Source organism: Manis javanica, chromosome 9 (assembly GCF_040802235.1).
Source record: "Manis javanica isolate MJ-LG chromosome 9, MJ_LKY, whole genome shotgun sequence".
Taxonomy (NCBI): Eukaryota; Metazoa; Chordata; class Mammalia; order Pholidota; family Manidae; genus Manis; species Manis javanica.
Window position 1 is genome coordinate 8,923,837 of NC_133164.1, and position 14,286 is coordinate 8,938,122.

Below are 14,286 nucleotides of genomic sequence, written 5' to 3' on the forward strand. Positions count from 1 at the left end.
TGTGTGACTCCTTTTTGCCCAGTGGCACACTGGCATAATGCACAAGTTGGTCAGAACCCTAAAGAACATCAAGTATTTCCTCTCACCTTCTAGAGTTCCTGTGACCTGCCATGACAAAAACATACCTTGGATAACACAAGGAAAATGTGGAACGGAGAAACCAGCCTTGCTCAGTGGAGTTGTGGCTGAACTACACATCCAAAAGTGAGAGATAAAGACTGGTTTGGGTTTTTTTTTTTTAAATAAGCCACAGAATTTTGGGTGGCATGTAAATGTAGCATTCTTGTAACCATTAACAATAAAGCCCTAAGAGAATATTAGAGAAAATTCATTCCTGCCCTTGAGGAGCATATAGGTGGAGGGTAGGGGGAATGGCCTGATAATGACATGGATAACAATAGTAAGAGTGCTGCTTTGAGCAATTACTATCCGCCAGGGACTTTTCTGAGTCCTCATTCTCACTCTAACACCAGGAGGTAAGGAAACGGAGGCGCAAGGAAGTTCAACTCCCCAGGGCCATTTTGGACCCAGCCAGTACTTCTTTTCCAATATCCTCACTGTTTGGCCTCTTGCACTTTTGCATTTGAAAAAAAAAAACATTTAATCATTGCAAAAAAAAAATGCTAACTCAAAATTGCAGGAAAGGGATTTGAAAATTCCTGGGCACCTGTTACCTGGTGGCACTGTGCTAAATGGCATAACTTAATACAAGGGTGACTGATTGCACAGCTTTTCATGTCAGAAAAAATGTCATCTTGAACATTCCATTTAATCTTTTTTTTAGGTAGCAAGCTGACCTGCCCAACAGCTCTATGGAGAAAATTCAACACCTCACAAGAGGCATACAATAAGCCCTAAATAAAGATGAATTATATTATCACTACCTTACTTCAATTTCATAATATAATGGTATACATCATCACTACTAAACAGATTATTATTAAAGGGCATCCCAAACAATGTTGCCCTTCTAGAAACATTACAGGCCCTTTTTCTAGACCACTGCTATTCTTCCCCAATGTCCCCCCAACACGTCATCCACCAGCTGTTCTTCAAACTCATGGCAGGTTCCCCCACTCCGTTGACTAGTTGACTCCATGTGGAGGGCAGCAGGGACTATTGTGGTTTTTCATACATACACACCCAAGGGGTGAACTTAAAGATGTGTTCAAATACTATTCCACTGTACTTTATTAGGCAGTATGCAGATAGTTGGGAATTTAAAGTCAAGTCTACTTTACAGAATATTAATGCCTCTATTATAGTACCATACAGGCACTGGACACCCATTAAATAAAAACTTATGAAAGTGAAAGTTCTTAAAATTCTCAAAGAGAGTAAAGCTTTCAAGGTAAGCTGAAGGTGCTCTGTTTCTTCTCTTTAGTTGGTCAACAGTAGGAAAGGAAAATCTTTCTGCCCCATTCTTGAGCCTGCAGTCCCTGGATTTAGCTCCTGCTGATTTCTAATGGCTCCCATCACACAGTCACCAATACCTTGTCTTCCTCTAGACATCTTTTTGGAGTTAATAAATGCTTGTTGAATTTAACCTAAGACTCAGAGAAGTTAAGTGACTTGTGCAAAATCACACAGTAAATAACAATATGGAGGAAGAACCATTTGTTTTTTTGTTCCAATTCCCAAGAATTTTCCAGAGCAGCCTGTCCCCACATTTCTATCCCATCCAAACCTGCTCACTTAGCTTTCCTGAGAAAAAGATTATTAAGTTCAGGAAAGACTATATTAATAACAGATCATATCATTGCCACTCATGAGTCCTAAAATTCTACATCAGGCATATTAGCAGGGAACAAATACAGAAGGAGCAGAATTTCAGGAATCCCAAGCAGCTATCAATGCGCGACACATGAAAGATGACCCAGAAGCCATGTCCTAAAGATTATGCAAAGCATAATGTGAGCCGTCATGACGATCCAACCAAAACTGTTTTCTATAGACACCTTGTTCTTCTCACCATGCATTGATTCACATTGCTTCATTCTCAAAAAGGCTATCCCTAGATTAAAAATTGCATGTATTTGAATTTCCATATTTCATATTATAAATACTTCAATTTTATAAGGACAGAAAATTTTATGAGAGATTAATGTGATTGTATTCATAATAGCCAAAATACGTTACACACAAAATAACACTAGTAAATGTCCTTAAAAGTAACCAATTATTTTCAATTCTCCTATCTACATTTTCTTTCACTTTTATGGACAAGGTAAATCAAAGGCTATAGCAGAGTTTTTCCCATTGCAGATGCCAGAGAATCCTTATTTGGATAATACTGGATAATACTTGGTGCTAAATGCAATCACTGTAAGAGTATCAATTTCAGCTGAGAGAAATGCCCTTTGTTAGTATGACAAGTATTTCAGTTCCAGTGATTTCTGTTACCAGGACTTCTTTGACACTAAATGAATCAAGTGTTCCTCTGCCAAGTCTTTAAGCTTTTATGTGTACTATCTCTGGTCTAGGCAGAAATGAGAGTCAAAATCTGCTTTTCCAAGAAAAAAATCAAAAGAAGATATATTTGTAAATGTAAAATGAGGTCCTTGAAAATCATGCTGTCATTTCAGAACTCCAAATTCATGAAAATATTTTCCCTAAATATGTGGTTTCAGGACAACTTTAATATGCTTGAAGAGAAGGCTCTTCTTGATTTAGGGACAGATTTCTTCTCAGGGTTACTACATATGATAGATGGAAAATAATAATAGTTTTAACTACCCCTTAAAAGTCATGGAGAATGCTATGAATTCATATGTATGAAAATATTTTCCAGCAAAGTGTACTCAAATATAAGTAGTCATGTTCCCATTATTCTTTTGTATTACTAACTCAGCATTAATTTTAAGGCTCAAATCCATCCAAGCAGGCAATTGAGAGAAGTCTATCCAGTACATGGCTACAAATCAAATATTTTTTTGCTTAAAGCAAATGAATCATTTTCCTGTCAGGACTACTCTTGGAACTTATATAACTAATGGTGTTGACCAAAAAAAGAAAAAAAAGTAACTTGCCTTTGGTATTTGGCAGAGGAAAAGGCTTAAATGGTCAAGTCATTTTGTTTATAAAAATAACTAGGTTTGTCTAACTATTTTGCACAGCAAAAATGATAGCTTTGAAGGAACAGTAGTGACCAATTAGGAAATATATTTGCCATGTTTTGAGATTCTGGCTTCTTAGTCTCTCCCCCATTGGCTAACTCACAAATTCATAGTTAATGCCCTGACATATGAGAAGTTTCTAAGCAACACCAAAACTCATAATTGACCTTTTAAAAAAAATTTTAACCTGCCTTTCCCCAGTAAGTATCCAGATAAAAAGTGAAAAAAAAAACAGGAAGCTAGCGTGGGTAACTATTCATTTGGCATAATTTGATGGTTGGACTAGTGACTATGTAGGACTAGGAGGATAAGGTTCTTGGGATGAGAACGTATCTTACCACACAAATTAGGAATGGGGTGACACAGGGTCAAGCCAGTGAGCACCCTTATAAAGGTCTCATTTTTCTTTTCCCTTTATAAAGCCGTCATTCTTTTACCCAGCCTTAAGTAAGATGATTTAGAGTAGACAGAAGAATGAGTTCTATTACAAAATATAGCCTCTTATTTGCCAGGAAATGGGATATTTGAAAAGACAAGGCACTCTTTTCCAAAGAAAATGAGATTTGCAGCCCTCTTGCAGCTCTCTATCTTTATCAGTTTAAGAGTTAATGGGAAAGAGCTTGAGAATTTCCCCGGGCGAAGGCCCAAAGCTGCACTGGTGAATCCCCCGGGTACTCTCAGCCCCAGCAGTGCTACACTTCCCCCCCTTCACAGATGTGACCCTTGACCTTGAATAAGACCAGGCTTGGAATCTGAATTTCCCAAAGGACAAAACCTTTGGATTGCTCAGTTTCACCTGATTCAAAGTTTCTGTTTGCCAAGATCTGCAATGTAGGAAGACAATTTTATTCACTCTCCTGCTGGCTGGTGACTCCCTCAGATGTGCCTTGGAACCCAACTCATTTGGGAGGTAATGCCCATGTGCCTATGCAAGACCCAGGGAGCTGGAGAGCTATGTGCATGTGTGTGGACAAACATGTGCACAATTTTAAATTGGAGTTTGAAAATACTGCTTCAATTCCTCATACAGCAAAAATAACAAAAACAAAAACTGGAAACAACCAGAATGTCCACTAACAGGCAAATAGCTTAATAAAATTGTACATTTATGCTACAGAGCATGCTATGCCTATTAAACTAGAATGAGTGACACGGTAGATTCCTAAAGAAGCAAAACAAGAGGGAGAGAAACAGGCGTGTGTGTGTGCGCGCGCGTGTGTGTGTGTGTGTGTGTGTGTGTGTGTGTGTGTGCGTACCCATGTTTGTATAACTGTGGGAAATAGGGAAGACACACCCCAAATGTAATACTGATCAACTGCAGAGGTTATAACTAAGAATAAGACTAAGTGGCCCACAGTATGCACATAGTTAACTTACTTGAATTCAATTATATGTGCTTAGGCGCTTAAGGCACCTATTTGGCAATAAAGGAAGGTGGAATAATTTAGTGTAGAGGTTCTGCCATTCCATGCAGTGGGAAGGCAGGGTCCCAAGTGTGAGAGGGATGTTCCTTCCATGAGCCGAGCTTCTTGGTGTATGCATATTCCCTCGTGTGAGCATCTCACTGGGATGAAAGAACAACCCAGCTAATCTTCACCTAACACCCAGTCAAAAATGTCTTCCAGCCATGGAGTGACCATCCATTTGCTAGTGTTCACTGTGCTAGACTGACTAGAGATGGTGTCATAAACTCAAACATGGAGCCCCCCTTGGAGATCAGTCAGGGTAATATCTAAACATCAAACGTCTGATCTTTGTGCTGATGCAGAACCTATTTTCTGCATAAAATGCAACCCTACTATATTGATTTAATTCATACATGTATGTATTGTTTGACTTTTTTGTAGCAAATAGGCATTAGGTTTTAATAATTTTGAAATATATACATCAATAAATGAGATGCAAACTTTAAAAATATTTAAATACATAAATAACTTTTGTATTCTCTCTGGTAATTTTGCAATTCAATATCAAAAGCAAAGATGTATTCCTTTGTCTCCTATAGTAATCCCCTAGAGTGTCTAGGGTAAATAACAGTAATAATAGGTACCATTTTGGGTGGTAATCATGTGCCCATCATTAAGCACTTCATGTGTACTTTCTCACACTTAGTAATAACCCTCTCGGAGTTTACACCATACTCATTTTAGAGATAAGGAAACTGAATTTTGCCTAGTTTACCAAAACTAATGAAATCGACACAGCAGGTGAACTGGTGGGGAGCCCAGCTCTGTGGCTCTCATGAGCTCAAACTCTGAACCACTCTTGCCCCATTTTTAAGAGATAAGCTTTTTGAATAAAACCACTGTTTCACACAGGCTTATATTCAGCTGCCAATGACAGAAATCACCAAAATTAGAGGGCCTAACCACATGGTAAAAGTTTATCATTGTTATGTACAAAAAGCATTCCAGAGGCAGCCAGTCCAGGACTGGTACAGCCTCTCCACAGTATCCCCCAAAAGCCAGATCCCTGATGGGTAGGCAGGTCTGTCTTGAGCAGAAAGCACCTCAGGACAAAGGACCATGCTAGGCAGAAGAGGCACCTGACATAAGTAAACTTAGTAACTAAATTCTCTCAAATGACCCTAAACTAGATCCTCTCTGAATCCAGAAAGGAACAGAGGTGGTAGCTTGTTACCACCCTAGCCTCGGGAGACCCCTGTCAGACTTCAGACCTACAAAGCTATAAGAAAATACACTTGTGTTGTTTCAGCCACAGGCATGTGGGAATTTATGAGAGCCCCAACAGAAAAGTGACACAGTGGCAGGAGGTAGAACTTAGGAAAGTGTCTTACTTCCTAACACCTCAGACAGGAAATTCTTCAAAGAACCGTACCTGGGATCTCCGGTCTGATGGCATCAATCACCCACCTCCAGACCCTGGGCAACATGAGTCACAAGGTCAGATTTAACCATCTGTGTCTGACACCCAGAAAGCTACATGGCCTTTTGGGAGGTAAAGATACCAAGAGACATGGGGTGTCGGTTTTAGCATCATGTCTCAAGTTACACTGAAGACTTTTGAGAACCTTATGGAGGAGGTATATGCTTTGCAAATTTAAAACTTGTAATACAAATAAATTTGTTCCCATATGTTCCCCTCTTTCTGGGGAAATGTTACTTAAAAAGTAAATAAATAACTGCTGAACTTGTCCAGCTGATGCTACCTGATGGAAACCCATCACATTTTAAGTCTGCTCTTCTAGATTGTCCAGGTGCAGGGAGGGCCTGTCCGCGGCCAAGGGAGCATTTCAGCATCTGCAGGAGGGCTGCCGGCGCCACCCAAGCCAGCAGCCCAGTGGCAACAAGAGGTGGGCACGTTTGGCACTTTCTTTGAGGATAAAACTTTTCACTTTTCCATGTCCCGTGGGGTAAGACTAGCTGCATTTATGCAAAATGGATGCACCTGAGAGAGCAGAGTTCCTAAAAGAGGCCTGCATGAAGCAGGCAAGCTAGCAGAGGGGGACTCCTGGGTGTGTCCTCCAAAACTACAACACCTGTTCAGACCATGCTGCCAACACACGAAAGGAGGCAACATGGAACATGTGAAAACCAGAGTCTGTCTACTTAACACACTCGCTCCCTGGATAGGGTGTCACAGAACACCTAGGATTCCTACATGCCTGGTGTCCGCACGGAGCAAAGAGGGAATATGAAAAAGACCAAAGGATGGTCAATGCCAGGGTGGGCTGGGAGGCAAAGACATGGGCAAGTAAGAATGGTCTGAAGGAAGGAAGAACAGGTGGAATATGGAAAATGACTAAGAAAAGGAGATCCAAAGAACGATGCCACAAAATACGCTTGGAGGGAATTATTCAGCTAAGAAAAATGCAACTGTGTGGAAAAGGCAAGTTAAACCTTCTTAAGACAGAACGTAAAGAGCCAGAAAGTCCAGTGTGCATGGATAATCACATAGGATTCTCATGTTAGCTCCTTAACAAAGTAAAAGTCAAAAATACCTACAAGAAAAAAAAATGACTAATATTTATTAGGAGTGTTTCCGTTTATTTTAGTTATTTCTATATTATTTGTGTTCACATATAAATCTGTTTATAAGGATGTTTTATATATAGTTTGAATAAATGTATAAATGCATAAATTTTGTGGATATTAAATATATTTATACATAAATATGAAAATTACTGTGAATAATACCATGCAGGATCTACAGTTCTTTATCCTCCATATAGATGTTCCAGAAAAAGAAGTAAGTTTCAGAAAAACCAAATGACTGGCTCAGGGTTAAACAGGATACAAACAAACTAACCCAAGTTAACCATTCAGACAAGATTCCCATTTAGCCCCTGATCTTCTGCAGATAAAGTTCAGACTCATTCTGCCAGCAATAATTCCTCATTTTACAGCAATTCAGATAAAAGAAGTGTTGTTCTTTAAAAAGTACTTCTAGCCATTGATGAGGAGTTACGTGGCTCTTTCTCCTGGCTTCTTCATTCCATCAGCCCTACTGCACTGAGTCACTGACCCACCATCTCACTCACCCTTGGGGACTAACACATATTGATCCTACCTTTCAACACTCTTTACAAGTCATCATGATTCTAGCCTTATCCTCTCTCCTTTGGACTGTAATTTTAACAGCATCTAAACTGAGTTCCTCCCCATCAAGTGTCTACCCCAACCTGCCACACCCTTGGACACCATATTAGTTTTCCTGAGTCAGAGCACTAACCTCTGCTCCCAAGTTCAAACTGCTCCACGGCTCCTATATACTATTTCATTCAACACAAACTTCACATTCAGGGTCAAAGCTGTCCATGATATGTCCATCTGTAACTCCAAACAAACCTTCTAGTACTTTCCCCACGGCTCTAAGATCCAGTCCAGCCAACCCTCCAATCTCTCCCTATTCCCCAAACACACCTCATGCTTTTCTGCCTCTAAACTTTGCTTGAATTTTGCTTCAATCAGAACTTCAACAGCCCACATTTTGGACTAAAAACTCCTTACTTAAAGACTGTGTCGAATGCTACCTCTTTCTCAAGAATTTTTCATCATATTATTTCATCTCTGCCTCAACAAAACCCTCAAAGAAATTTGTAGAAACCCTATTCTGCATTGCCTTACAGGTAGTATTTTTCTTAAGCTCCGTACTCAACAGGGAGCTGTCATATATTCCTCATCTTTACATCCCCTTCAACAGCAAATGCAGAGGCTAGCAAATACACAGCACCTGAAAAGTGTTTGCTAAATTGAACTCAATTAGCTCCTCCCAGTTACTAAAACTGAAACTCTTACAAGTGATATATTTCAAAACTGTGTCTCGAAAAGATCTTTAAGAAACCAATATTTTATTTAAGTTTAATCATAGCTGTTCAGGGAGTTATTCAGAGATGCCTGGAAATATTAACCATAAGTTTGTTTTTATATAATCAAACATTTTACTGTTAAATATTTCATCAAAATTAGTTTACTCCTTATTAGACCATCACACGGGAACATTCACTGAGCCAGACCTTTTGGCTCTATAAGTCTGAGGAAGATGCATGACATGAACCAGTGGATACTGGAAAGAACAGACCACCTGTGATAGCGTACACATAATCACTGTCAATCAGCTCAAACTAAAATAAGTATGCTTATGATTCACAGTGTAAGAATCCCAATGGACTTAACTTTAAAAGGGCATGGTGTATCTACCACAGCTGCTCTGAGGCTGGGCCAAAATAGCTATCCTTGCTCAACCTTCTGAGCTGTGGATCAATAACAAGTCCAGACTACACTGGGAGAACAAAATTGCTTTCACTGGATCAAATGTCCAACAAATACAAAACAAACTATTTATCTGTCTAGCATCTATGTTTCCATCCATCTATCCACACCCACTCACCTGTTGTGCATCCCTATTATAATTACATTTTATATATATATATATGTATATATATATATAATATATATGCACAGTAATAGGTACTGAGCACTTACTTTGTGCAAAACACTATTCTAAGTTTTACATATGTTAAAACTCACAAACAATCCTGTAAGGTAGGCACTATTATTATTCCCATTTTATAGATAAAAATATCAATCAAGACTCAGAAAGTTCAAGTAACTGCCTAGATTCACACAGCTGTTAAGCAGTAGAGCTGGGATTGAATCCTGGAAATCCCCCAGAGCCCATAGTCTAAATCACTCTATGAACACTACCAGGACAGGATGTTGTTTTCAAACAAAAGCACGAGAAGGGCTTATCACAGAGGCTCAGGTGCCAAAAATCAGAAAAGACAACCTGCTGTGATCCTGTCTTAATGGCTGTCTTGCCAGTGCATTTCAGCCCTGGGCAAGTTCACTCTTGATTCGGTGAGACCAAACAATGGCAATGGAACATTCTTGGGGTGAAAGGGTTTATACCTAACTTTATTCCCACGGAGGCAGGTCAAGCGCTACAATCCTGTCCACTCGGAGCAAGCCTGCATGCAGCAAGCTGGTCTCAGTCTCTGTCCTCGGCACTGCCACCACTCCAACCTCTGCTCTCCTGCAGCCGTGCAGCCCAGAGTACCAGGCAGAGCTCTTTATATAGAGTCAATAATAATGTATTGCCCACACGTTTGCAGTGAGCAAGCCAACCACAGTCAGGTGAGTATCCTGGTCATAGGAACTTCCATTTTCTCTACACTGGTTATAATACAGGTGCTATTTCTTGCAGACAGAATTGCAAAGCTAAATTTGAAGCATGGAACAAGTGGGCAAGCTGGCAAGACAGCCCAATATGCTGTGCAGGGCTTTCCCACTGGCCTGGCAAATGCAGCCAGAGTTTCACAGGGGCAGCAAATCTGGTAGATCAGCCCTTGCCAGGCACCAGTCAGAAAAATGACACTGGAAAATGAACACAATTACTTCATTCAGCCTTGAAATAAAGAGAAGTATTTCACCTCCTATAGGAATGCACACATAAATAAGCAACTCCACGTGTGACTGGGTGCTGCATTTTGTATCAGGATGGAAGGAACACAGTGACAACGATGCTAGAGGAGTAAACAACAATCACTTCCCCTGGGAAATCAACAAGTGCATAGGTACCACAGGCTTACAGGAAGGAGCCAGACAAGCTCCTTCAGTGGGGGAGTTTTCTCTGATGGCACCCATAACTAGTTATGCCTATGCCAGTGGAAAACCCATCTTATTTCTTACTTTTCCAATGAAAGAACAATACAAAATTGCCCTGAAAAACATGTTGAGAACCATGATGTTGAAGAGGCCTTGCCAGAGGCAAAAGAAGGGACAGTTGAATTTGGAATGAATCAGACCGTCCTTAACTTTCACTACAAGGGCTGCCCTTAATATACTGCAGCTTGCGGGACTGACCGAGTTAAAAGACAATTTTTAGAGGGTAAACAAAGCATGCAAAGCGCCTGTGCGCCTCCACAGTACTTATGTGACTATTGTTTCCACAGCCAAACAGCCTGCATGTTAAGCCTTCTTACGATGCACTTCTGGGCCCAGGTACCAGGAAAAACACATTCTGCTGTAAACTCATTCTTGATCTCTGTAGTGTTGGACTCTTAGTCTTAGCTACATTGTACATAAAATAAGTTGTGAGGTTTTTTTCCTACAAATTTGCCCAACACTGGGTGGAAACATTGTGTTGTCCTTGTATTAAAGGAGTACCTATATCATTCACAATGACCAAATCGAGGCACTGGGCCTTAAGTAAACGACCTGTTTACATAAAACTGTTAGAGGCTAAGGGTATTCTCTACGAAAAAAAGTTTTGATCCTTTCCAATATAAGAACCTGAATCACTCCTTAAAAATGTGCAAGGGAAATAAATATATTTTCACTCCACCTTCACAAAATACCAAGTTTCACTGCAGCTGAAAACTTCAAGCGACTAGAACAACACAAAAACAATCTCTTCCAAGTAAATGTGGGCCTGCTCATTTCTCCCTTGTACAGTTTTCTGATATGCACTGCTATCTGCGAATGATACCCTCAGTGTGTGAGGGCACAGCAGAGTTCAAGGAAACAACCTGCTTTCTGGAATTTAGGAAAGTAATATTCCCCTGTATTTCCTTGGGGAAAATAAAATCCAGGCTATGTTCTTCAAATACGAGGATTACCATTCTCAATTAGGGTAGAAGAGCGCAACAAAATAACTAACTCCATGTGTGGGGCAGTTAGGAGACTTAGACTGTAATAAGGAACTAAAATTGAGGCAAGTCAGATTTATTCTTACAAATATTTCCACTGAAGTTTGGGCCCCAGGGCAGAGGACAGTATTATAATGCATGATTCTAGATCAGACGAGCAGACAGCAGGCCTTGGCGCCCAGCGAAGGGAACTCTAGGGGTCTGGGGAGGGCTTGGGCTGCACCGGAACCCCGGGGCGACTTCCCGCTCAGCGCCCGGGCGACGCGGGGAGGAGGCGGCACGCCCCTTACCTGCACAGGTGCTGCCGTCGTAGGTCTCGCACACCCACTCGTGGCACTCACACAGGGGCCCGAAGTACATGCCAGGCTCGCTCACGTGACAGATGCAGACCCCGCAGTCGCACCGGCCCCGGCCGTGGCACAAAGCGCCCCCTGGGGGCTGCCCGGGCGCCCGGCACCGGCGCTCCGACTCCGCCCGGGCCAGCCTGCACGCCGCCCCCGGCCCGCTTCTGCATGGGGCGAGAAACCACAGCACGGCCACGTCAGGCACAGACCCTGTCCCTCTGCTCCGAGCCCACGCTTCCCCCCAGAGACCACCCGGATGGAGATGCCAACGCCATGGATAGGAGCCCAAGGCCCCACGTTTTCTTGGGGCCAAGCGGGCACCACCCACCGCCATCACCTGAGAAATGGCTGTGACTCAAAACGTCTAAGCGGTGACCTAGCCCCCTAAGAACAGGACCGTGCTCAGGGGAACAAAGGTGATCCAGCCCTGCGTCTTGGCGGCCTGTCACTGAATCTTAAAAGCGCATTTATAGTAAATACAAGTGAATCTGAAGTATGACACTTGGCTGACTTTTCAGTTCTCTTTGAAAAGTCCCATTGCTTTCTGAAGGCCAGGGGCAGTTATTGTATGAAAAAGAAAAAGCTGTGCATGCTAGGATCACATACAGCCTAATGCTTTTCAAAGCTGTGTTAAGCAGTGCTTATGAACTGTATGTACTTTTGGAAAGTTTATTTCGATGTGCCTCAAAGTCTCTTTCAAAATGTAATACAAAGTAAAACACAGACTCCAGGAAACCATTCTGCCTTATAGGCTGTGTGAACATCCAGGCACACATAGGATTGCCTCTGACTCGTGGTGGAAGTTCCTCCTAGCCTGTTTTGGAAGAGTAGGAAGCTATGTATTATTTAATGACTGTATTTTTCTGAAGGAAAAGCAAGCACAGAGGCTCAGCAGCACGCAGCGTAGATACAAAGAATAGAAACAGGTTGACAACAGTTAATGTCGCGTCCAACTTCCTCACTGCCATCGGCTTAGGGCAGCCATCCTGCAAATTTGACTCCTGCCACGCAAAGCCGGGCAGGTCTGTTTGAAAGAATAAGAAAGCAGACGTACCTCAGAGATGGCGAGAAGCTTGGAGGAGCAGCTGACAGCCCCGCGAACAGCAGGGAGGACGCCAGCAGCAAGAAGTTCCTGAAGCCTGCGGGACGCATGCTGAGCCCCGCGCTGGGCAGGCGGCGGCGCCTCTGCGGCACGGGACTCGCGGAGGCTGCAGGGCGGAGAGGTGCCCCTGGCAGATGGCCCGGCAGACGGACCCAGACACCCCGGCGCGCAGGTCCAGGCTCTCCCCGAGCTGCCAGTGCGTCGATGAGCTGCCTGTGAGGACCCGGGCAGCGGCACCGCTCTGGGCGGGGTGCTGGTACCAAACCCCTCAAGTGGAGCGTCTGGGCTGGGAAGTAATTAGAAACAGTTGTACAAGCAGATGGTTTATTTTGACATTAAAGAAAAATGTCCTGTTCACAGATTTGAAAAAAATCGTTTCTTTCTCCAAGTACAGGCCCCAGAAATATTTGAGGAGAGAATATTTGGGCTGGCTAATATTAAAGGGACAGATAAAATAATCCTCCAGTTGGGAAGGGGAAGAGGGAGGCTGGTGATGTCAGCGGGAACGCTGGCCTAGGAAACTGCTTTCTCCACATTCTTTTTAAGAAGATGTGCTCTTTGGGGTGTGAGTCATTGGGGGGAAGGGGGCGTAAGCAAAACTGGCAAATGCAACTTTCTCTTCTACTTTGAATTCTTTGTTTTAAATTGTCAGTCTTTCATTTCTTAAGCCTTTAAAGTGTGTTGTGCTTTCTAGTTATTGTGGCCAGCCATTTATCACTCTACATTTTTTTCTTGACTTGGACAGCTCAAATTGTAGTTGTCCCAAATTCACCCCATCGTCTCCCATGAATCAAGTATGAGGAAATGAAAGAAAATGTCTGATTATGGTGTCAACTGCACCGAAAAATCATCAGCATCACTTTTTAAGCACCTACTATGTGCCAATCGCTTAGTACATCTTATCTCTAATTGTGATAGACACATAGACATTTACTCGTTCAGCAAACACAGATTTGGCATCTCTCAGGTACTAGACTCTGCATCAGACAGATTGGACCCAGCAGGGCATGAAAGAGATGAGACCCTTGCTCTTCATATCCAGCAGGCTATCAGGTTAATCAAAATAGAAACACAAATAGAAGAGGAACAGGGTTGCAAGTGCAATGGAAAAGGATGGTGGTGACTTCCAAATTAGCAAGAGGCACCCATCTCATCAGGCTGGTGCCATTTGAGCTAAAGGCTGAAGAATGAATAGAGGTAAATTGGATGGACATGGAGAAAGTGGGGAAGAGCATGGGGAAGCATTCTTATTATAAAGATCAAAGAATGAGCTCTTGCTCAAAAGGGACAGAGTTGCTCATGTTCACACAAGAAACTGGAGAGGGAGTCAGCTGAAATGTGTAGGACCTCAAAACCCAAACATCCCCTGCACTGCCTGGTCATCTAGGGAAAGGATACTAGAAGTTTTTATGAAAGGGCAGAAAATGTTCTTCCTTGCTCTAAGACAAGAACTTTAGATGCAATGGTTTCTCATGAAACAGAACCATCTAAGCTGTGATTCTGTGGCCTTAAAATCAAGGATAAGCTGTAAGAGGCTTTCTCCCTGTCACTTACATGAACAGATATAAGGCCATCCCATTTGCAAAAAGGCAAATGAGGGCCTTCAGAACCGAG

General features: G+C 42.2%; 1 protein-coding gene across 1 annotated transcript in view; it reads right to left on the reverse strand.

The window, feature by feature from the left end:
- Positions 1 to 13,077, reverse strand: part of ITGBL1 (integrin subunit beta like 1) — a 186,694-nt gene extending 173,617 nt beyond the window's left edge. Inside the window, exons 1-2 of the mRNA XM_017676074.3 lie at positions 12,625 to 13,077; positions 11,517 to 11,734 (exon numbers count right to left, since the gene is read on the reverse strand). Of these exons, the coding sequence (XP_017531563.2) occupies positions 11,517 to 11,734; positions 12,625 to 12,722 (316 nt within the window). The 5' untranslated portion in view covers positions 12,723 to 13,077. The remainder of the gene's footprint in view (positions 1 to 11,516; positions 11,735 to 12,624) is intronic.
- Positions 13,078 to 14,286: the final 1,209 nt, after the last annotated feature.